The following is a 25142-nucleotide window of genomic DNA, read 5'->3' as shown; positions in this document are numbered from 1 at the left end:
AATGTGTGGTGTGCGACCCCCCAGCTGTAGAAATCTGGAGGTTTACTCCAAAAGAGATCCCTTTTTCTGCCCTTTACTTTGAGATAGCCAGAGAGCACAGGCACATGTAGGTCTAGCATAATGGAAATGAGAATCTGGTACATGTCTCATTCTTCCCCTGCCCACCCCCATGTCTGCCAAAAATATCTCTGCAGTTGCTATTCACATGCTGCATGCTCAAATGGGGTAGGATATGTTGATACCTTTGATGGATGAATGCACCTGCTACAGATGCCTAGGGCAGATGTGGCTTGCAGCTCATAGCTTTCGCACTCTTCAGCCAAAGCCTCTGAAAAGTTATTCTGGCAGCCTGAACCCAGCATGTGACGTCCCATCATTCTCCTTGGCGCCCACAGGTACCCAGCGGTAATAACGAAACTTTGAATGTGCAATCATCAGCGATGCATGAAAAGATAGTTAATGCTCCTCTTAAAATACTTGTGCAGTCTGTAGGTCACAGCCCAGGTTTGAATAGGTTTACTACCGAGTCATATAATGCTGGTGGCAACTGCATTCAACACCCAGTAGCCACAAGACTTCCATCAAGCGATACATTGTTTTTCAAACCTGCCTTTCTTTGACCACCTGATTTATTTGTATGTAAATAAAATACTTTTAAGCCCCTTGTAGTAGACCGCAGTGAGAACTAAGCCTGAGCAAGCATATGCAGGCAGATCATACAGACCTCAGGGGGCCGTAATATGGAATGCGGTGCATTTTCCTTGTTAGCGCCAGGTGCATCTTTCAAAAGGTGTACCCTGCGCAAAGAAGGAGACGCAAACTCTTGCTGCCCTGGACACAGCACAATCAAGTGAAATATGGAGCAGCTTTGAAGCAGCCGCTCCGTGCTTTACTGTGCAGGCGGCAATCCGCCTGCACTTTTGAGGGGGATTAGAGATACCCTTGCAGGCGTGCACAGCGAGTGACTGCACCCGCCTGCAAGGGGGATGTCTGGGGGGGGGGGGACCCATTTTTCCCCTTCAAGAGGGCTGCTATCAGGGGGTTCCCTGGTGCACTATCAGTCCTTCACCTTTTAGGTGGCGTACTGTCAGTCCCACACCTTTTAGGTGACGCACTGTTAGTCCGCCTCCTGACAGCTTCTTTGCACGCATCTGTTACATGACACAAATGCAGAGGCAAAGGGATTCCCTCATTTGCATAGCCCCATTGCTCCCATGCAAATGATTACTATTCACCCTTCTTCATTATTGGAGATAATTGAAGCCTCTGACATAGATTCTTCAAAACTCCCTGGTCGCTGAGAATATTCCAGCAGAGTTCAGACTGTACCCACCTGCATCACCAGCTCTTGCCAACTTTACAGGCAAGTGTTTCTGCTGCATTTTATTCCCAAACCACTTCTAGACAATGGTAAGCTCTCTGTATCTACCATTAACTTTGCAGCAGTAAAGAGTGTGAGCTACTCTGACGGTCTCCATGCTTAGAACCACTTTTTACATTGCTTTATGCTCCAGTTCTTACTGTTGGTGCATACTTTGTTGTGAGAAACAGGTTTGTTGTCCGTGCTTTGTATATATCCCTCTGTTTTGTGTTCTGCTGCAGAGATTGGGAGGTTTGTGTTGGGGTATTGCAGATCTGTGTGCTTCAGTTTCAGGGGTACAGATCGTACCATGCGTAAGGGAGAGCGCATGCAGGCGAGAAGATTTAAAGAGCATTACTAAGCCAAATACCGCTAGAGGAGGAGGATGCAGAGAATAATGCGGTTTGTTCAGTGTGCTGGTGCATTTTATTGTACTGGTGACAGTGGCGGTTGATGGATTTTAAAAGTGGTTGGGCACCTCGAAGCCCAAAAGTAGTCTCCAGCACCTGGCCTCTGGCCTTTCCAACTGCTTCACAGGCTTTCAAATTGAACACGCACTCACTTAACCCCTTGCATGCGGCGCAAATTTTTAAGTTGTGCGGGACATTTCAATAGTGGGCGGAATTCCGATGACCTTCGGCCATCCTCCGTACACACCCGCAGTGACGCATGACGGCGGGGGGCCATTATGAGCATGCAAGGGGTTAAACGTGCTCTGGCATAAAAGCATACATATACACACATTTGTGGCGCGACAGACAGTCACACAGACATACACATGCACTCCCCAGCACACAGCAAAACACACTCCGACTGCTAAAAGTAATAAAAACGTACCAGGGGCTGTCCCATGATTTCCGACTCACTCATTCATCCATCTGCAACATACCAAAGGCAGGCCCATGAGCTTCCTCCCAATCATAAGCGTGAATAGGGTTGAAGGAACTGGTGCAGACCCTTTTGTTGCTCTATTTCAGCTTCTGATAGGGCAGAGGGGCGTGTAATTCACAAGCTTTGAAACTTCACTATCCGACATACTGCACTGCGTGCCTCTAGTTAAAGAAAACAAATATATGCTTACTCTTAATTATTCCTTTCTCCGTATTTCTGCAGTCGCAATATTTTGTCTAACGTTTGGTGATAATGTTAATATAGACAATAGCATAAGTGAAAACCTCCATATTATGCTGTTGTACAAATCAGCTGTCAAGATCCCGTAAGGCATTAACTCAAAAGTAAGGTACAAAATAAGAACAGTAACCGAAAGAAAAAGTCGGAAAAAGAGAGTTTTCCCTGATGAACCCAGAAAGGACTGGGAAATAATATAGCAAAAAAGGGGAGATTCCTTTCTGTGGTTTTTAAGTGTAGTTGTATATGAATGTAACTAGTGAAGCAAGACACCTGTCTAGAAAACTCAAATATCCTCAGTAACACATATACCAACAGACCATAGATTATATCAAAATATCACATTTATTAAAAAAAGAAAACGTTTCTTATATCAAATAATTAAGACATGAACATTTTCTTTCCATAAAGTTACATACATATTATATTTCTTACACAAAGATACAATGTAAAAGCATATGAAAACAATTTAAAACATTTTTTTTTTACCGAAAGAAAAAGCCCTTACTGCGTCCCCCTCATGATTGAAGAACAATCAAGCTATACTTACAACATCTAGACAGTCATATTACCAGTATATTCCAGGCATAATCTCCCTGTCCTCTAATGCTTACTCTTTTGAAATAGGCCCATCACCCTCCACCTGGGGAACACAGCATAACTGCTTCTCCTACACACAGAACCTCTAGCTTCGGTTTCCACAGCCCCTCAAATTTCATATGTGGGTGATTTAGGTTACTCCGTTGCTAACAGAACTCAACATTTTTGATACCAGTGAGTGTTAGGTCGGGGAGAGGAGGGGGGGCGGGGGGAAGGGAAGGGGTCTTCCATCTGTTTTCAATCACAGGCAACAGTTGTCCTAGCCGCCCCCAAACATCGCAGCATTATGTGCCACTCTTGCTTGAAGAAACCTTTGTAGCTTTCAGGTCACAACTCCTGGAGCATTTTTTCTGGAGTCGTTGTGAGTGGTTAACCTAAAATATTTTGTATTCACGATATTCTGACCTCAATATTATGGTTAGGCAGGGTGGTAGAGTCGATATTTAGGATTACCATCCATTGAAAGCAGTTACCTGGAGAACAAAGCATTGGCAAAGCCAATACATTTCGTCTTGTGGGATCTATTAGTGTTGCCAATGACGTTTCGCAATGCTCTGCAGCGTGGCTTAAGAGGAGAAAAAACAAGCCTGTGACACAGACATCTGTCATTTTGTAGGGGCGCAGATCACGTATGCATGCTCCTACAAAATCACACAGGCATGTGTTGGTCTTTTATTTATAGATCCAAGTTGGATGAATAAACACCAATAAAGTAGCGCAAACTCTTAAAAAAAAAAAGTGTTTATATATATGGTTTGGAAATGAAACAAAGGGCTTGGGTAGAGGAACATGGGCAGGGGAGAAATACACAATACAAGAGCAATGGGGAGTTTGGGATGCGAAAAGCACGAGTGACAGCAACATAGAGCTGGGGAAACGCACACACGTAATATGCACACGAGTGAGTGCATCACAGTGTGGGATTGGGAGGAGAAGCACACAGGGAAGAAAAGTACATGAGGGAGACAGCTAGAAAACACATGCACTCTCATGTAGTGCTTAACCCAAAAAAAAACTAGTGGTTAAAAGTAAGCAGTTGAAGGACACAAGTAATGATCCGATGGTGCACTGTCTGATATAAAAGACCTAACCGGTTGGGACGAAGAAAGGCACACAGTCAGGTTGCCGAATATTTATAAATTGAATGTTTTTGTATCAGCACTTTTGAATATTTTGTTGTGGAGCTTGCAGTTTAATTCAGTCTTTTGTTTCCAAACCACAGACTTCCGTACAATGAATTCTTTGGTGGTGTAAGTGGATTGACGGTGGAGCAGTTTCGAAAAATCAATGGGTTTCCCAATGCATTTTGGGGCTGGGGAGGAGAAGATGATGATCTTTGGAACAGGTGAGAAGCTTTGCTGGACAGATTATCTGAGCCTACTGTTTACGCATATTGAATTTGGGGATGTGTGAAATAAATTCCTCTGACTGAATTTTGCAAAGTTGGCAAATTAAGTGTTGGTGATGTTAGAAACTTTGCATAACTTTGCCTACAATAGTTTCCACAAAAACATTTGCAGAAGAATGCTGATGCAAAAAATAAAAGATTTTAAATTACTTCGCAAAACCTTGACAAGGTATTTTAAAAAACTTCACAGCATTACTATAAAACCACTGTTTCTATAACCAAGCCCTGATGCGCGCATTTTATTTGGCAAAAAATAATACGGTGGGATTCTGCTGTTATAAGTTTAAATATGTGTAGCTTCATTCTCAAGTTTGACTTTTTTATTGTTGAACAACTTTTTTTTGTGTGAAATAAAGTGATAGTGTTGCACATCTCTTACTGCCCCCTTTCAACTATGGTGAGATAAAAATGTCCCGAGTCTGGTTGTAGCTGTGAAAGGAGAGATAGTCTGTAAACGCACACCTCTGCATAGTAGGGAGGTAAGCTGCACATTGATACCCTACGCAAGTGTTCTCTGGAGACCATTTGGTGTCTCTAATCTACAGAACTATTGCTCTGATTTATTGCTTTATGTTATGTTCAAATCTACTTCCTTAAATTAAGTTGTGCGTTTAGTGACAGTATTGCAAATGCAAAGAAGCAAAAATTGAGCATTTTCTGACTAAATATATTGCTATAAGTTCATGACTCATGCATGCAAACTAAAAATGTGTCTAAATACTTTTCGCCACCCAGGTTCTTCCATTTCTATGGTGTGAGAAGGACTGTCCCTCCTAGACGGTTAAAAAATTTGCCATTGTGAGACTACATTTGTCGGCCCGGCATTTTACAAGGCCTATCACCTCACGCTTTCTTCTCACTTTGTGTTATGTAGGCTTAGAAGGGAGGTAATGTGTAGTAGTCGTGCTTTTAAATACACTACACAAAAGTGATGTTTTTAATTCAAAAACAATTCGCTGTAGCAGGAGGGCTCTTAGAACGCTCTGTTACAGTGGCAAGTCTCCCAAAAGAAGAACAGGAAATTACACCAGGTATGTAGTAAGCTGGCTCTTTATATAGTGGGCCAAAAAGAGATACACCATGTGAAGAGTCAAAGCAAACCCCAGAGGAATTACAGGGGCACACATGACACCCCAAATGCTCTCTTTTGTGGTAGTGTGGGTGAGCAGTTTGGAATATCAGAGGGTAGTGCTAAGCATTTATTGCAAACTCAAAGGCAGTAAGTAAGACCATACTCAATCCAGAAATCCGACACCAGTTTGTTAAAATAACCCATACTGTTATATAAATTTAGATACCAAGATCATCAGAATCGGGTAAGTACTTTCCGAGTTATTACCTTTTACAGTGATCAGTTATGTTATCCTATGGAAGAAAAACATTTATTGTGTTTGGCCACTTGACTTACGGGACTGCTCTTCTGAACTTAAAGCCGCTTTTGACACGGTTGATCATACCATCTTGCTTTCCTGTGTCAGGGCGGCGGGGATCGGGGGCACCGCGCTGGTATGGTTATCCTCCTTCCTGAGGGACCGCACCCAGGCAGTTCGCCTGGGTGATTTTACTGCGGACTTTCGGAAAGTTCAGTGCGGGGTCCCCCAAGGCTCCTCCCTTTCACCTCTTTTGTTTAATCTTTACATCGCCCCTCTTATTTTCTCACTGCAGCAAATGGAGGTCACCGTATTTAATTATGCGGATGACCTCCAACTTGTCTTTAATCTGTCTTCTTCCCCTGCCTCTGTCCTTAACTTCCAATCTATTATGATCCATATCCGGGACTGGATGAACCACAACCATCTGAAACTCAACCCAGACAAGACTGAGCTGGTGTTGACGGGTGGTTCATCCAGCCCCTGGTCTTCCTTGTTTTGGCCCCCTTCCCTAGGCCCTCCACATGTCCCCTCTACCTCAGTAAAAACATTGGGTATTAATCTCAATTCTCAACTCACCCTTCACTCCCAGGTTAGTTCTGTGGTTTCTTCTTCTTTTCTTTCACTGCGCACTATACGCAAGGTGTCCCGTTTTTTTTCTTTTGACGCTCTGAAATTGATCACCCTGGCAATGGTCATCTCCCGCCTGGATTATGGCAACGCCTTATATGCAGGTATACCTGCATATAGCTTAAGGCGTCTTCAGCAGATCCAAAACCAGGCGGCACGCCTGGTGTTCAAACTTCCAAAGTCTCACCACATCACTCCCCTCCTCAAGTCCCTACATTGGCTCCCTGTCCGCGCCCGTGTCCAGTTTAAACTTGCTTCCATCACCCTCCAAGCACGACTGGGCACGGCACCGGCTTTTATCTCTTCTGAGATCATCCCCGATGTTCCCTCCAGGGAACTGCGCTCATCCACTCAATCCCTTCTCACAGTCCCGCGGTTCCGGAGGAAGAAATGGGGAGGTTCGAAATTTGCGACCCTTGCCCCACTCTTCTGGAACTCCCTGCCTCTTGAGCTTAGAGCCTTAACTCTTTATCCGCAATTTTGGAAACAGCTCAAAGCTCATTTGTTTACCAAATCTTTTAATTAGTTCATCAGCAGTTTTATTTTCTTTAATTCAGCTCTGGCTCCCTCGCCCAGATATGTCAGTTGTAGCGCCATGAAACCGCTTGTGAACGAGCACTTTATAAATAACTTTAAATTCAAATTCAAAATTCAAATTCAAATTTTAAATTCAAATTAATTTTAAATTCAAATTATGGGGCAAGATCCAATGGCACGCCGACAGGTCACCTCGCAGAACTCTGAGGTGTCCGGGTGCAGAGGTGTGTCACGGCGTCGGGTGTCCCATTCACTTAAATGATAGAACTGTCCGGTTACAAAGAGGCTTCAAGCTGGGACTGGAGTACCAGTCTGGGGGAACCCACAAGGGGGCTCGACCTTTGTGGTCCTTCCGCACACAGGGACACCCTTGGTCCACTTCTCCTTGAGCTGTGGAGCTCGGGGGCAGCAGTGTATTTTGGGGTCGGATTCCGGTGGAGGAGTCTCTTGTGGTTGGAGATGACCTGCAGAGAGAGGCTGCAGACGGCATCTGGAAGTCCAACCTGGGCCAACCCAAGCATGGGTTTAGCTCTTGTGGGTTTGCGGACCCCGTTGGCACCGGTGCATAGGTGCTTTGAGGCGTTAGGTTGCAGCAGTCACAGACCCACTTCTTAGTCTTTGTTTTCTGCAGGAGGGGCAAACCCGACAGCTGGGCCACTCACTATGTGAGTCTCACTGTCTCTGAAGTCGCTCGATGTGCAGGTCAGTCTTCTACAGCTTTGGTGTCCGAACTGGACACAACAAGCCTTGGCTGCTGCAAGGGGTTCGGTACCCAGGTATTGGTCCTGTGCTGCTCCATTTGGGCCTGGTGTCCTCCCACTCGGTGGAGAGACAGATCTGACCTTCAGGGGCACTGGCTCCTCTTCCTGGGAAACTGCTGTGTATGACTGTCTGGAGAGTGCAACTCAGTGGACCGCACTTTGTTTGTTTGGCGCCTGTTGCTGCAGGGGAGTAGGACCTCTACTCCAGGGCAGGTTGTTCAGGCAATTGGCAAAACACTGGCAGTCCTTCATATTTCTTGGAGACTGCACAGCAGCAGTATGAGTCTTCTTCCACGAATGTTTGTTCAGCAGTAAGACTGGAAGGGTTGGCGCCAAGTCAGTTGTTGCTCCTCTGTTCTTGTGACTGGACTCTTCTTTGTCTACTCCTTCTCCTGATCAGTCGAAATCTGAAGTTTTGGTATCAGGGGGTCCCATAAATGCTATGCTCAATTTAGGGATGTTAAGGGGAGTGAGTGGGCTACCTACCCCTTGGCTCACTACAGGCCCTTGATGACCACTTCCTGTGGGGAGTGGGATTCACCCTGTCCCAGAATTCTAATTCCACTGCACACAATATGATGGTAGTTCCAAAGCTGTGCTCATGTCAGACTGGGTTACGCTAGAAGTGTACCCAGCCTGGCATTGCAAAACGCTTCCTGCATAGCTAATTTACCCGCCTGTCCAGATGCCAAAGGACTCTAAACAAAGAAGATCAGCTTCCTTTCTTGTGAGAGAAGCCAGATTCGCATTTCAAAGTCGGTGGGCTCTTTGAAACTTCTTGCTTTGGAATGTTAATTTACAAGCCTTTCATGGGGTAGGCGATGATAGCAACTCCCACCAAAGCAAGCATTGTACCTGAACTCCTGAGATCGAAGGCTCCCACCCCTGTTGATCAGTAACTAGTCTGTGTAAGCAGGCTGGAATGAACCAGTCCGCTAGCACACTAGAGGGCTGGTAGGCTTCTAAGGTACCCTCCGGGTGCATGTATTAATAAATCTATGACTGATCTGTTTGGGTTTATCAATACGAGGTGTTTGATACCAAACCCCGTATATTTCAGTGAAGCCATTATGTATCTGGGGAACTCGTTTTGACCGTAAGATGGCTTCCCTGCTCACTTGCAAGAGAACTAGACCTCACAGGGGAATATCTGCTTATGCAGTTATGTCATCACTTAAAACATAATGCACCCGTCCCTAGGGCTCAAGGCCTACTGTAGGGATGACTTATATATATTAGATGCATTGACTTTGGCATGACACACAGGAGTGTGTCATGTCGTGTTTATGCCATGATGTGCACCATGTCATAGAACCTGCTATGGCAGTGTTTGGACTGTGCCTGTGGGTCCCTTAGGGTGGCAAAGGTATGCTGCAGCCCTTAGGGACCCCCTTTAGTACCCCTGCCCTAGGTACCTGGAGTACCACTTACTAGTTAATTACAGGGGTGCTAAAGTCCTTAGCCAATTGTAGCACAATTAGACTTTACCTTGTTTTACGGAAGGAGCACTGGCACGGAGGACTGGTCAGTAGTCCCCAGCGCGCTGTCAGAGTCGAAAGCATCTAGTAGCTAAAAAGAGGGAAAATGTGTGTGTGGGGGGGTGACGGGGGGGGGGTTGGGGGGGGTTATAACTGCAAAAAAAGCCCAGTTCTCTACAAGGTACTTCAAGCGAGGTGGTCTAGGAAGCAGACTAGTAGGTTCTGAGCTCCTGTCATTAATGCCATCCTGGTGACGTTTTGGCTTGGAGTTTTGCAGGGGTCAGTTGCGTGGTATGGCCAGACTTTGCATTTAAAGTTATGAGGAATGTGCTGTTAATTTCCAGGATGGTGAAAATGTCTGTACCCCTTTCTTCTTAGTCTTGTAATCCCTTAGTAAAGAAATTGAAGCCTGAAACCGGAAAACCTCATGTGGCTATATCTTTGTTACTTAGAAGTAACTTGTCATAAGTGTGACCTCCAATATTTCACACGGTTTGTAGCTCTGTGCTGTGGCATAAATAGGTCGTTCTTGGTATCCATGATGGCTTACTTAGACTACACACAGCCCTTAATTTAGACACATGTTGATAAGTTACGTTAGACGCACACAAGGAATTGAGGAGTCCGATAACTAAATGTGGCCTTCAGTAGGATGTCTGCTAGTGCTCACTTTAGAAAGTAAATTCGTTTTGTGACGATTCTAGGAGACCATAAGATTCATACCCTGCTATGTGTTGATAATGTCGTTGATCAAACCCGTTTGAACTACAACATGAATTTCAAGCTTTGAAGAATTATTCAAATCACTTTTTTAAACTAAACATAAACTAATGGTCTTTACAAAATGTAACAAAAAAGAGCACAGTACGTGGTTCATCAGTCCCACCCAACGGAGGGGTAAAAGTTAAAACGCCCTATGGGTAATAACAAGTGAATACTTAGAAGCTGCCCTATATGAAAAAACTATAGAGGAAACATCACTCATGGAGCTGGGATTCAGAGATTCTATAATACCACTGGGAAACGACTTTTAGGTAATCTAATGAAGATATGAGCATGAAGTCCTTTCACCTCTATTATATGGAGTAGAGTGTATACTAGATGATAAATTGGACTTTCTGAACAGAACTGAAGGGTTCATATTAAAATGCATTTTCCCTCAATACTGCTGGAGTCAGGTTTTGCAAACGTGCAAGCCAGAGCTCTTGGTTCAACACTGAGATGAGCCGTACAGATTTAGCAGGCTTATATGAAGGCTTTACAAGAAGTAGTCATAAAGAAATGATCTTCTCTGCAGCAGGCACCTACAGTTGTTATAGAATATGAAACAAGCTACACGCTCTCTAGATGTCTAAATCTAGGAGTACTAGAATTGTTTAACCCCTTCGCTGCTGATGACGAGCTCAGCTCGTCATCAGCCACGGTGGTCGTGTGCGGATGACGAGCTGAGCTCGTCATGTAAAGCTGCTTTTCATAATTTGTCGCACACAGCGGGAAAAACCGCCGCAGCGATGCGGTTAACTAAGAGCCATATCAAGAAATGGGTTAAAGATACACTTATGAAATATTATTTCCAGATAAAAAGCACTGTGCTTCAGCTAGACCTGTGCAGCATATGGAAGGCTATCTATGATCAAAAGCAGTCTCCCCTTCTTAACATTAGTAACCACAAACGGCTTTGTTTCTTTTTCCTTTTGCAAACAAATACCCTTTCCATAAGCTTTTGTATGGAAGGCTGAGAAGGTCTAAGCTGTTAAGGGCGTTTTTTCCCCATTGTGTAGGGCAGTGATTGTAGGATTTAAGTTGCACTGTTTGACCGTCTTTGTTGCTTGAATGATATTTGTGCGGGAAAAGAAATCCAGTTCCACCAGTCCTGCTGATTTTATTTTATCACACCCAAAGTATAACTAATGCTCATTTTATGTAAACTATTTTAAGAACTTTTTAGGGGATAATATTTAAAGCACCGTTTTAAATGAGTTTTATTAGAGAATAGTGATGTTGTAGGAATTTCATAATGTCTTTATTCTTCAAAAGACTTTTAATTACGGTTTCTTGCAACACGTTTTATTGATTTGTATCCCTCCTTGGAGGGTAGTATTAATTCTGATTAAATTTAATTGGCAGAGCTCAAGTGTTAATCACAGCAGCAATATCTGCAACTTTGAATGGTTATCAAATTGAAGCTTTTACATTGAGTCTTGCATCTGTTTTAATAGAAAATAGGCTGTCTTTCAGGCCCACTCCTGGATTTTTCTTGAAAGTGTCTGATTGTCATTTAAACTTGGCAGTGCAAACTTTAGTATTGAGTGCTTCAGCTTCTAGGCCATCTTCACTTACTTACTTGATGTTGACTCCCTCTCCGATGTCAAGGCACCCGCTATCAAGAAACATCAATGGGTCTCCTTCGATTAATATATTTTGTGTGACGTTCAACAACTGGAGCTCAATTTGGATCTTCACCTTTCAGAGAGAAAATACACAAATCTCTCATACACGCCTCAGTCGTGCCTCTAACTAAAAAAGATCAAACCAGGAGGATATCCCTCCTACATCTGGAAGGGCATTGATACAGAGGAACTCACTATTTTAGTGCCTTGGAACCAAAATTTGAGGGCAGGCTCCATCTCATATCAGTAGACGGGTAATTTGAGCATTGGCAATTTGTTCCTGGTTAAAAAGACCTTTGTGTGTAGAAGAATGCCTCAAGAGACTAGATATTCTTTCTTACGGCTATGTCTCTAGGCTGTCCTTGAAGACTTTCTACTACAGACGATACATTGTTCAGTGATGATTAAAGTAGAGATGATATAAAGCACAGCACTTGTTGCCTTACAGTGCAGATAGTTTTTGGGGAAATCTCTTTATTTAGATTTATACGGCAATTTACAACAATTAAGGGTGCAAGCCCACACTTAGAAGAAATTAAAGAAACAGAGGCGATGAGCGCATAAATGTCACCAAAGGCAAGCCCGTCTGCGCCCTTCGGTGTCCCGGAGTTGTCCGCCGCCGGCCATGCTGCCGAATTTACCGGGGGTGACCGAGTATCCAGTATGACATCGCCACACTCCGCAGCCTCGGGGCGACGAGGAATTGCACTGGTAATGTTGCTGATGTAAGGGGAGACATTGCTTTTAAATGTACATGCTGTAACTGGGATCTAACCCATGTTGAAAGGATATCGACCACAAAATCTGCTAATATTAGTGGGGGTTGTGCCAAGGTCTGGCCCATAGGTTATTTTAAGGCTCTGTTACTTAACAAATCCCAGATCTTTGATCAAGTGCAAGAATATCTTCCTGATTTAATGTTTCTTACGGAGATTTGGCTTACGCAATTTTCAAATCCCCCCCCCCCCTCACCGCCCCTTCTTCTGTTGCCAAAGCTCTCCAGCATTCTCTTGAAAGGACGCACCAAATGGAAACTTTCTTTCACGGGAAAATTGTGACCATTCAAGAATCCTTTACCAGGGGATCCCCCATGAACATGTTCATGAATCTTTGCCAGATGCGACCCCAGAACCTACACCTGGAGCTTCCCCTTCTCTCCTGCAGTTTCCTTGGCTATTATCAACAACCTTAAGTCTGGCTCCCCGATGGACCCGTGCCCCGCAAAACTCTGGCAACTGGCCACAGCAGTAAATCCGGTGGTAAATAAAATTCTTAATTCCTCACTAGCCACTGGCCATATGCCTTCTATATGGAAGCAGGCCAAAATCTTGCCACTGCTTAAGAAGCCTTTGGCTGACCCCAAAGTACCAGCAAATTACAGGCCTATCTCCCTGCTGCCAGCTTTTTCCACGGTCCTGGAAAAATACGCGAACAAGGTTATTACTGACTATGTGGAAATGAATAATCTCCTACATATCAGGCAGTCTGGCTTCAGAGCCAACTATAGCACTGAGTCTGCATTATTAGAGGTCTCCGAGCACATCAAAGAGAGCCTTGATAGGGGAGGGAAAGCCATCCTGATCTTATTAGATCTATCAGTGGCTTTCAGTAACGTCCTCCAGAATAGGCTCTTGGACAGCAGGCAGGCACTCGGTATTGGCAGCTCTGCTTTTAATTGGCTCTCTTCCTTTTTTTAAAGACAGAGGTCAGGAGGTATGGACACACCTATGCGGCTCCACTCCCCAGTCTTAATGTTGGGGTCTCACAATGCTCCATTTTGAGCCCCACACTATTTAATTTGTGTATGTCCCCACTTACTTCACTGGTGGAAGCCTACAGTGCTAAAATTATCTCTTATGCCGATGACACGCAGCTCCTGTTTACCTGTGTCAAGGGAAAGGACTTTGAGGGTGAGAAGATCAGAATCTGCCTCTCTAACGTGTTTGCTTGGTTTGGGACCAACCAATTAAAATGTAGCCCGGAGAAGTCAGAAATTATTTATTTTGGCACCTCTACTCCTCGGTATGAATAGAGACAGTGGTGGCCTGAAGGTATGTCACCAGCCCAACGTACAGTAAAAAACCTGGGCATTATGATAGATGACTCTATCTATGAGAGCCCAAGTCCAATCTGTGGTGGGAACCTGCTTTGACCTCTTGCGGATGCCGAGGAAATTTCTCCCACTTCTGCCATTGGACTGTAGAAAGACCATGGTCCAGGCATTGTGCCAGTCTAGAGTAGACTATAACAATATTCTGTATCTAGGCCTTCCTGAATACCTGCCTTGGCGGCCCAAAACGCAGCCGCCAGAGCAGTTCTTATGCTGAAACCGAGGACTCATATTAGCCCTCATCTCAAAGTTCCGCACTGGCTCCCAGTGGAGAAGAGGATGAGGATCAGGTTTAAGGCTCTGGTGTTATTCGTCAAGGCCTTTCATGGGAGTGGTGCGGGCTACCTCAGCAGTAGAGTAGCCCAATATGCACCACCCAAAACCCACCACCCAGAACCCTGAGATCCTCCTCCCAGAACCTGGCTTCTGTTCCCAGAATATTTTGCACTCGATCGGGAAGCACCTCCTTCAGGTTCTTGGGAGCACAGGTGTGGAACTCTCTCCCTATATCATTAGGATCTGTGACTGATTTAGCCACCTTTAGGAAATCGCTTAAATCCTGGTAATTCCATCATTAAATTGCCCTCGTTTTAGCAGATTTTTTACAGCATTAGTGGCAGGGTGTCTGTTAAGTTGTTGGGAAGGCTAGTCTGAGCACCGGGACACTCTAGTTGAGTAGCTGTGCGCAATATAAGTGTCTTCATTCATCGTTCACAAAAAACAAGCATCTGGCAACAAAAGAAAGTGTCAAGACAAATAACGCACAATACGAAATGAGAACAACATCACAGTGTGCACCAAGAAGTAGGGTCATAGTGAGTGAGTCGGTGCGTCACCCATGGGGGTATAGATTGTAGAATTAATCCATCCTCCCCCTACTTTTGTACATGACCTTTTCAGCAGTCATGTAGAGATCCAGCCCCAATTTTCATTCGGTAGTGTGCAGATTTTTATGTTGGAAACTCTGAAACCAAAGCTTCCTGACAACCCTCTGATCCCAAGTGTTTGGCTTCAAGATCACGTTCGGTCCTAATTGCAGATTATCCATTCTTCATTCTGAAGAAGCGTGTTCAAATGACTAAAACCCAAATAACTTGAAATTGAGAGTGTGGGGAAAAAAGCGAAATAAAGAAGAAAGTTGGTGATCAGGAAGTGGAATAGATACATAGATAGATGCTTACTCTCCTCATCTTAGCATTTCAATTCAACATTTTTGGGTGCATGCATTCTCGTATAGAACCCGTGAGCTTTCATGCATGTAAAACTAGTTTTCTCGTCTGCATATTCTCAAACAAATTTTACACTTAAATTAGATTTTTGTGCTCCTTGTGTCTGTGCTGTGCTTGATAGTAGTTTGTTTCTCAGTATGATGTATTTGTTGAATGAATTTGAATATCATTAAATAGGGTTTAACACTATTGTAAAGTACATATCATTACTCTGCGAAACATTTAGCCCTTGTCATCAAAGAGGACATTAGCAAAGGAGAGAAGAAGTGTATGTCAAAAGCAGATTACTTTGCAATATTTCAGAAATCCTGAGTCCAACACATTGCTTTTTTCATTTGAGAGATGGGCATATCCATCACGTCTTGCAATATATAACATTTCATAGTGTTCACCTTTTTCAATATGAAGGACAAATAGGAGCCACAAATGAAGACGTAAATAAAATGGGCTTCCATGCCTGTCAAGTATCACGCATCGTGTGTGACACTAACGCATTTCAGTGTGGTGTTCCGCACCACCGCACTGAAATGCATTGTCACTCATTTTTAATCATGCCAGTCTGAAACTGCGCCTGTAGCATATTCTCTGCCCTGCTCTGCTGCTTCCTACAGAGGTGCGCAGCGCTGTGGCTCAGTATGTTAATAGTTAAGGAACTGACTGCCCAGCTTTGGAGTCAGTGCTACAATGTGCCAATCTGCCTCCCCTGCTGCCTGGCTGCATTTAATTTTCTGCTGCGCCGGCGCAGCTTTCAGACGCCACTGACTCTGCTACTGGCAACTGTGTGGCACCTTGGGGGGCCCTGTGATTGGGACCTCAGAAGAGGAAGTGAGGTTTAAGGTGGTTGGCAGTTCAGAAAAACGGCAGGGGATTCAAGTGTCGGCGAGTCCTGGTAGTGGTTTGCGGCTCTCTGCCCAATAAAACCTGCGTTGGACCAGCGGGAGGCGGCCAGCATAGTCACTCACTTGACTTGAGTCTTTCATGGACTCAGGCCGCCGGCGCATCATCAAAGGCGCTATCAACATTGTGGTGATAGTTGCCGTGGGCGCAAAACTAAGAAGTGATGGGCAGCAACAGTTAAATTAAACTTGTGCAAGGATGCATGCAATGGCAGTGCTGCTCGCAGCACGACAAAGTTGTGCAATGGTTATTCTAACAGGCAACGGACCCGACCAGCGGCTCAGCTAAGACCATTGGAGTTGCTGAGCCACACCATCATACCCAGGCCGGTGTTTGAGGCGGCGGGAGTCGTTAGGCAAGGTACAGCCCGTATGAAGAATCGCGTCCATAGTTCCTAAGCAGTGCCTCGTTTGAGTTTGGGTAATGAGTGAATGTTATGCTCCCGCTTCCCTTGCTTTGTAATGCTTGAACTTCAAAAGCCTATATTATCAAACTATGTAATTTGTTCAACGTCTTTCGGGACAGAAGTGTTATGCTCTGCCCACTGCACTGTTTATCAGGACCCCCACATCGCCCCTTACTCCGTGGTGTATGTTCCCTTGAAACAAAATGTATGTATGCCGTGCAAAGAAATGGACGTATAACATGGGTTTTTCTCCGAGTCATGGCCTGCACTGATATTTTTTAACTGTTGACAATAAATAAATACATTGGCCGCCATTCAAAATCTAAAGTCTCCGACACACAAAGGCAATGCACTGCTGCACGAAATGTAAATATGCTGATAAAGGCCTTGGCTGTCTCCCTATTTTACTACCAAAGTGAATAGTTCTGTTAGGGTTTCTTACGCCGTGCAAGCTTGCACGTTGGTTGGGGCAACAGAGCTGGATATCCTTTCTCCTATTTTATTATTAATTGATGTAGGTATCTGGTGGAGGGATGGAGCTTGTCTTGTGACCCCTTCACGCTGCTTACCCAATAAGCAAGATGGACGTTATGGCGTTCATGGATTAACCTGATGAATGGGTAATTCGTTGGTGCGTGCTTCATTGGCACTCCAAGGGGAGAGTGAGCAGAAGACGGTCCCTTGCTTTTATTTGCATAATCTGTCAGACTGTTCACTAAAATAGTTAAAAGAATGTTGTTGTTTTTTTACTTTTATTAATTGGCGTGATAATCAATATTATTTTGGTGTTGTTGACATGGAGTGCCCTAGCGGTGCAAACGTCATCGCTTAGCTACAACTCATCATAGTATTGTATAGCCAGGCCTTAATTGCAGCTGTAGATCTTCCTATGTCTTCGTCCTTGCCCAAATATTCACGTTCCATTGCTTGTGCTGGATAAAACTGCACAAATAAACAAATTCCAAACTTTGCAAACTCGTTTCCAGGCGTGTCACCCTCTTCCCAGTGATACAGCATTCCTCCTGTCATGCCAGCTTCTTTGCAATTGTCTGACTTTCTTCCTTCCTCATTCTTTTCATACCATTCTTGATCCCTGTTGCGTCCGTCCGGTAGTTCTCAGATACAGTGCCGCCCTGAGGTCCAGCTGTGAGGGTTTCCTTTAAAGGTGGGTATGTGGGAAAAGAGATGATTTGGGTTTTGTAGAGCGCGGCTTCTGCCCGTGGGCTTCTTGGCGCTGCCATCTGCTTGAAGGGAAGAGAGCTGCCTAAAGTCTGCCAATAGTCTGACCTACAAGGGTAGAGTAAACAGCCAGGTTTTAAAGAGTTTTCTGAAAATAAGAAAGTTACTCCGATACCATGGCATTTGATTCCAGAGACGAGAAGTAGCATGGAGAAACTTCTGTCACCCCAAGAGGCTTTGTGAATTAACAGAACGGACACGTTCCTAGATTGGCTGATCGAAGCGATTTATTAGAGTGTACCGGAATATTTTATTTTTAAGAAAAGCAGGGCCAGAGTTATTAAGCGTTTTGTGTGCCATGCAGAGCGCTTTGAAGGCTACTCTTTTTCTTTTTTATGGGGAGCCAGTGTAGGTCTTCCATGGCTTTAGAGATTGGTTCATATGTCTTAATATTTTTAACAGCTCTGACTGCGGCATTTTGCAGTCTCTGAAGTTTTTTAAGATGCCCTGCTGAGCACCAACATGAAAGGGAATTCTAATAGTCCAACTTTGATAATGCATGATTGATAAGTGACCACTGTTTTCTGCATGTCAAAAGGGAACAAGCATTGGCATAGCCAATAGGTCTCGCATTTGGGACCTTATAAGTGTTTAGCCATGCAACAGTTGATGTTGTTGCACCAAGGATATTCTGCTGCATAACTAAATACTTTTATGGTCCAGAAAGCGAGACCCATTGGCTATGCCAATGCTTGTTTTCTTGTGCCATAGCCATGATTTTCTTCTGAACTGCCACCTGAGAACTGACTGTACATCACATAGCAGTCTGTCTTCCCACTGACTGTAAGCTGTGTTAGTAGTTGCTCGCACCTGGGTCAGGTGATTGTGAGAGCCACTGGTGCTTGCCAACGTAACTTCTCAGTGCGCCAAGCATCACTGAGTCAGCAGAGCATGTAGTGTATCTCTGTGTGACAAACTGTGAGTGGGGTGATGCTGCCACCAGCAGGGTTTGGCAGGTAGTGGGCGGCATGCAGGACCAGGGCGCACTGCTCAGTAATACAGCTTGTGGATTATGATGTGACTCGTCTTGGAGTTCCTTGTTGCTCAAATGGGTGTAATTTCTGAAATGTATATATTTCTCTTGTCCTCATTGCTAGATTTTGCTCGCGAGAAAATGTCACTCATAGTCGTTGACATGTCACTCATAATTACACTGAAATTAAGAAAATGTCACACATAGCAATCTGAAACCTTGGCAGCTATAGGCTTCTCAAGTTTGCATGAATAAAATCTGAATGTTCACGAGAATAGAGCTGATTGACGTTTGAAATGCAGACGGCGTGTACTGCAGTCAGTGGTGCCCACAAGTAATGTGCCGTAGTGCTCAACTTAGGTTCAAAGGTGCAGTGTGTGTCTTTAATAGGGTGGGCTAACAGAAGATCAGACGTGACATTTTTTAAATGATAAACTAGTTCAGAAAGAAATGAAAGCAGCAGAACATTGCACAGTAATGTTTAAGTGTTTGGTTCCTACAGGTTAGGTAAAAAAATAAACTTGTAAATGTGCTTCTCTAGATTTACTCCTTAGGTTTTGATCACATATCTGAGTTTTTAACTCTTGTAGAATTTTAGGACTACGTTTGATAAATAAACCGAGAGTCTTTGTTTTCCATGAGTTCCCACCCGAAAACAGAATGTAAATGTTCATTTGCCCTACATCCAGATTAAATTTGGTGGTGTTCCTCAACACTTCCACCTTCAAAACAAACATTCTCCTAGGCCCTTGAGTAAATGTGCGTGTATTTCTAGGATGTAAAGTTGTCTGCATATTATAGGTTCATACGTACAAGTTTGTGGTTTCTCACCAACGTTTAAAGGTGCACTCACCCATGCCAGCTCCTACATTCAGAAAAACCTTCTAGTCCTGATTTTTCAGACTTGAATGCATAAGAATTTGTTTCTAAAAGTCAATAATACAAAAGTACTACTTTTATCTACTACCTCTGTGGCACTATTGCAGTCTGTGTCACACACTTAAGCAATGGTATATAGTTGTTACTGTAATAACACTTCACATGTTTGGGCTTGACTATTAAAACGTAATTATAGGTTGTTATAAAATATCACTGCATAACTAAGCCGAAATGTAGGAATCACCAGCCTGGTGCTTCAATACAGGTTTAAATGCTGCGCCATTTAATGCATTCTTTCACTATAGTCCATTGTTACTCACAAATAATTATAAGGGATAGTTGTGAATGAAAAGGGAAATTTCGTGAAGTTCTGATGATAATATGAACTTTAATGTGCTGTTTTTCTTCTTTTTGTCCCCAATCAAACTAGAGTTCATTATGCAGGGTATAATGTATCCAGACCAGAGGGGAACATAGGAAAATACAAATCAATTCCACACCATCATCGAGGGGAAGTCCAGTTTTTAGGACGGTAAGTAAAAATGGTGATCTGTAAAGTTGCCTCATTCAGATGTAGCATAAATTACCTCTGGAATAACTAAATGTGTAAAAGCTATTTGCCTGTCATTTCCAGAAAATGAATTGAAGGAAAGCTGCCATAATAGATACATCTAAATTCGGCAGTATCAGAGTAAGAAACGTTGGAAACATATAAATTAGTTCACTGCAATCAAATGTGCTCACTGTGTTTTTAGCAACGAACATATGTTCCTAATAAGGCAGAAACAAATAACGCCAATGCTTGCAGGAATGTATAGTGAAAGCACAGTTGAAGCTTTTAACAAAGCTGTAGAGATCGTAGCTTGTGTACAATAAAACGCAAATGGGGGCCGAAAAGCATAGCAGCTCTTGTGTTAAATTGTATTTGTGTGAAAATAAACGTCATCAGATTAGTTTACTTCTGCTTGTTTTCTTGAGTTATTGTTCAATTTGTCAAGTAACAGCTGTAGGTGCCATTCTCCCCTGCTTGGTGGATTCAGCTGCCTGCCAGAATAGGCTTTCCTTAAACTGTAGAGTTCAGTAGACCACAGTAAAAGAGCACCATCGTCTACTCAGCCACTCCCACCTCATGTGTTTTAAAGGGACATTTTTGGGCCACCCTGACGTCATTCAGTTAGTAAGACGCTCCCTGTGCACCTCTAAAAACCCTATTTCCACTATAACAGTCAGTCAGTCAGTCAATCACTTTTATTTCGGTTAAGAACCATAAAAGGCATATTACATACAGTGCTATTTATACATAATGTTAATAGAAAAATCAATGAACTCTCTCTGTTATTTAATCACTATGCAGGTATTGTCCTGACTTTTACCTCCATCAGATTTTGGTCCTTCCAAAATATCCATTCATTTGTTATGCCATGGAGAGTTTGGTGTTCTTGCTTCACCTCAGAACATGCCAATGCTGGAGACTTAATCCGTTTTCAATCCATTTTAGTGCAGAAAATTATATTGTAACCCCAGGAAAAATATAGACACAGAAAAGCATGAATTTTGAGCTGTGTTTTATTTGGAGTGCTAAAATCTAAAAAACGTTATTTGGGACTGAGAGAAAGTGAAGAACAGGAGTTGCTGTGCCTTTCTCATGGGGAAAGACTCTTTTTATCAACACTACAAGTCTTTGTCTTATTTTTGTTCACAGATAGCTTAAATATGTTGATAATTTATTAAGTGTGTGGTGCCACATTAGTGAGTAGCTTTTCCAGCTGATCCTGGTGTATTTGTAATTGGACTAACTGTAGCAGCCAGTTTATACACCATTTCTAAAAATGTGGAGTCCAATCCTGATTGTCAGACTGCACATGGGTGGAATTTTATGTTTGTTATGTAAATTTTAAACATATGGAAATGTCGCGTGTATAGTGGAATTATTGCATTTCCAAGTTTACTGTTACTGACATGTTATGGGGTGATCCTTAACCCCTTGCATGCTGCCGCGATTCTGCGCCTGTGCGGCACATTCCGATCGCGGGTGCGGTCATGACGGCCCCCAGCCGTCATCAGCACACGAGCACTGTAGTGCACGATAGCTGGGGCCGTCATCAACATGCAAGGGGTTAATAGTGCAGTAGATAGGATAATTAGTATACTCCTTGGAGATAGTTTCTCACATTGGAAAACAAAGTGAGTGTGTTTCCAGTATCTGAATGCAGAATAAACACCCACACATTTTATGGAAGTGCAGGAGTCTGTTTTCCACCACTGAGAACAAATAAGTTTCAAATCCTAATGCACCTTTATGTCACTGTTACAGCTGCAGAACTTTATTGCAGTCATAGATTTCCTGGAAAACTCCTTGAATTCTTTGTGATGTAATGAAAAGTCATGAATCTGCTCTAAACAGAAGAGTAAACCAATGAGAGCATATTTCTCAACTCTTGCCTTTGTAAGTCGAGAATGAGTAAAATGTCTGTATTGTGTCCACCATGTCGATTTTGCTAGCTGGTTGAGAAGTGTGGTGTGCTGTCTGCAAAGGATAATGCTTAGTAAGGGTAGTTAGTGGTTTATATAAAATAGGATAGCCTTTATTTATGTTCTATATCCCTCGTGTTCTCTGTCCTTCAGAGTGCTTAGAGCACCATAAGCATATAGAAGTGCAAAAAGTCAAAGGATTTTAGAAGACTCTAATAAATGGTTTTTTTAAAATGGTGTGCGATATACATTAATTATGTGAGGTCCATGAGCTAATGGCATCCTTATACATTCTTGTCAGTGAAGAACACGTCTGTTTTAGAGTGGTTAGTTACAACTGGTAGGAACTTGGATTTCTGCATTTAGGAGCAACCCCAAATACCTGCAGAAGGCACTTATGTTGGGACATGAGATCCACTGACTATATTGGGAAACTTCAGTGTTATAAAAATATTTTACTGTCTGTGCTCTTACTCCCACTGCAGGTACAAGCTATTGAGATATTCGAAAGAGCGGCAACACCTTGATGGACTTAACAACTTGATATACGCCCCAAACATACACATCAACAGATTGTATAAAAATATAACTGTACACCTTGTGCCAGAACTAGCGCCTGTAAGAGACTATTGATGCTGAGCTGCGTCAGCCACGAACTATTTAGCTCGCACGTGAAACAAAATGCACTGGAACAAAGTTCGGCAGAGCCGCGCGCAAACATGTGGGCTGTTCGGACACTTGACTTGAGGTGGGAGAAGACTGTAAATCAAAACGTTGAATGTGTGAACATGCACCCTGTTTTCAGAAGACAAAATGCCAGCAGCTCCCGAGATGTTTACAGCAAGTCACTATGAAATATTTGAGCCTGATTTTGCCAGAGAAGCTGCTCACCCAAACCATAACAACATCAAAACTAGACATGAAGTTTAGAATCTCCAGGAGATGATGTCTCCAAGGACATTTTAATGCTTATCAACTGTAATTTAATTTAAGATGAATGCGTTGTTTCTTTTTTAAATTGAGTTGATGTAAATATATATATATATAAATATATAAAGTAATATATATTATGTAAATCAATGTGCTCCACAGGTTTTTAAGACACATTTTAGGCCTCTGCATGTACTTTATGCCAGTTGTATAATTTCATGGAGATGCGTGCATGTGTGTGTGTATATTCTATGTATTGAATAATGAAGGACCTTCCACAGTTGACGGGCAGCTATGACCAAACTGTAGTTTGAGAGCTTCAGGCCTTGTACACCTCACTCGGACACCATTCGTGAGTTTCATACTTAAGTACTACACAGAGTATGGAACGGTTATAGTTTACATGACTTACCAGTACAATTCTGTGATATTGTCTTCATGTACTGTATTTATGATATTCCCTTCCTATTGTTTGTGTGCTGCATATACATTCTGAAAAGCTTATGATGCGCATCATGACACACGGTACTTGTAATTAAATGTCTCCATACATGTGCCACTAGTGTGAAAATGTTGGGGATTTTATGGCCACATTAGTTTGCTCTTAAACCTTTGTCGATGCTGGTTAATGGGTGTTCTTATTTTTTTTGTTTGTTTTGCATTTCGCCAAATTTAAAGTGATAATGCCAAAAAGTTAATTTCCATCAAAGACGACCCAAATATTTCCAGGGTATGAGCATAGCTCGTTTTAATTTGCACTTTTCACATTGAGGTTGAGTTTTTGTTCTGAATTTTTTCGTTGTTGGTATAGTACTTTGCATGCCAACTTGTGTATACAGCACTTTTGCTACGGATTTTAGTTGCAAGGTATCCCTTTTATTTTTTGTAGTGGGAAATAGTGTGTTGTGTCCACGTAGTTGCCATCTTGGCTTATAAACAAGACACTTTGATTACGTAACTAAGGAAAGTGCGATTATTTTACCTTGTTTTAATGTTTAGCTGACCCAGACAGTAACATTTTGATCTCCTGGTAAATGATACAATTTATTTAAATCGAGGTGAGTAGTAGGCTCGCCTACCATTCCATTTGTCGCTGTAGGAAGATCGAAGAGCATTAATGATGCGCAATAGAAGCCTGTAGAGATTTGAAAGCTAATTTGTCTTTCAACGTCTGCATTATTCAGGGTAGAGAACATCTTCTTTGGTGAACCAAACTTTTAAGTATCAGGTATCAGTATCATAAAGAATACTTATTATTGTTCTCAGAATATGTCGCTTTTAGACTGCATTTGCCTCCTTCCCCAAAAAGTACAGTTCTGTTGGGCACATTGAAATGTTCGGTTACGGCTCCACCAGAGGCCTTTCTGTAGTATGCACATGTGCGTATCATAATCTTTCGTCTTTTTTGAACAGGCATGCCAGTGGATTCATGGCGTTGTGCCTTTACACTTGACGTTTTTTCATTTTGACTGTTAGAATTTCCATTTTAAATAATCTCAACAATAAGGAATCCCACTCAGTTTGCCCATAACATATCTAATTGGATATATACAAAAGACAATGAGCATTACGGTTTCATTTGTTCACATAAACTAATTCTTCTAAATAAAGTTGTCAAAAATAAATGTTGATTGCTCACCACATAATGATTTAATTGAGTAGTTATAATTGTTATGTGGCAAATGACTGCTCTTAGCATCGTACCCTTCACCCAGAAGCCCCATCTAACAATGGTGACCGCCCTTTTCTGAAGGACTTTCCTTTAAATATTGGAAATATATGTGATGTGGTAATTTGGTTATAGCTTTTTTCCTCATGTTTAGTTTAGAACTGAATTTGTTTATAATAAATATTTGGAATTGGCATCACGCCTAGGCTTTGGGGAAGGCAAATGTATTTATCTAATTCTAGCGTAATTTTAATATTTTCTAAGGCAACGATTGCGGATTCCAGGGCATTTATGTGAAAACTTTATTTTTATTAATTATGACATGCTCTTTAGTTGGTGTCAGTACCTCAGCACCACAGTTCCAATGATATCCCCTTGTTGTGACATCTTCAGTAACATAGCAACTTCCCTAAAAGTTTGAAATCTTGTAAAATATAAACAGAGATTTTAATTTTGAGTGATTGCAGAACAGATGTGCTGTTACCGAAAAAGCTCTTAAATTATTTTCAAAGTGGGCCTCTTTACAGGGGAGAACTTTCTTAGCTCTCTCCTGAGTCAACGCATGAGCTGCCTCTTGTGATATCTAATATTTTCTAACAGTGGGCTTAAAGATAACCCATTGCATGCCATTGGTTGGGTTCATTGTCTCTCTCGTTTGCTTGCTTTTTACTCATCA

At 42.7% G+C, this 25142-nt stretch overlaps 1 protein-coding gene across 2 annotated transcripts in view; it reads left to right on the top strand.

The window, feature by feature from the left end:
- Positions 1–22762, top strand: part of B4GALT6 (beta-1,4-galactosyltransferase 6) — a 165320-nt gene extending 142558 nt beyond the window's left edge. The window contains exons 7-9 of one of the 2 annotated variants that reach the window (XM_086965679.1): positions 4311–4433; positions 19826–19927; positions 22353–22762. In XM_086965679.1, coding sequence (XP_086821805.1) covers positions 4311–4433; positions 19826–19927; positions 22353–22500 — 373 coding nt within the window. In that variant the 3' untranslated portion in view covers positions 22501–22762. The remainder of the gene's footprint in view (positions 1–4310; positions 4434–19825; positions 19928–22352) is intronic. The other variant, XM_086965680.1, reaches the window with a different exon arrangement.
- The last annotated feature ends 2380 nt before the right edge of the window (positions 22763–25142 follow it).

Source organism: Lissotriton vulgaris, chromosome 4_1 (genome assembly GCF_964263255.1).
Source record: "Lissotriton vulgaris chromosome 4_1, aLisVul1.2, whole genome shotgun sequence".
Lineage (NCBI taxonomy): Eukaryota > Metazoa > Chordata > Amphibia > Caudata > Salamandridae > Lissotriton > Lissotriton vulgaris.
This window is presented reverse-complemented; position numbering and strand designations above follow the sequence as displayed.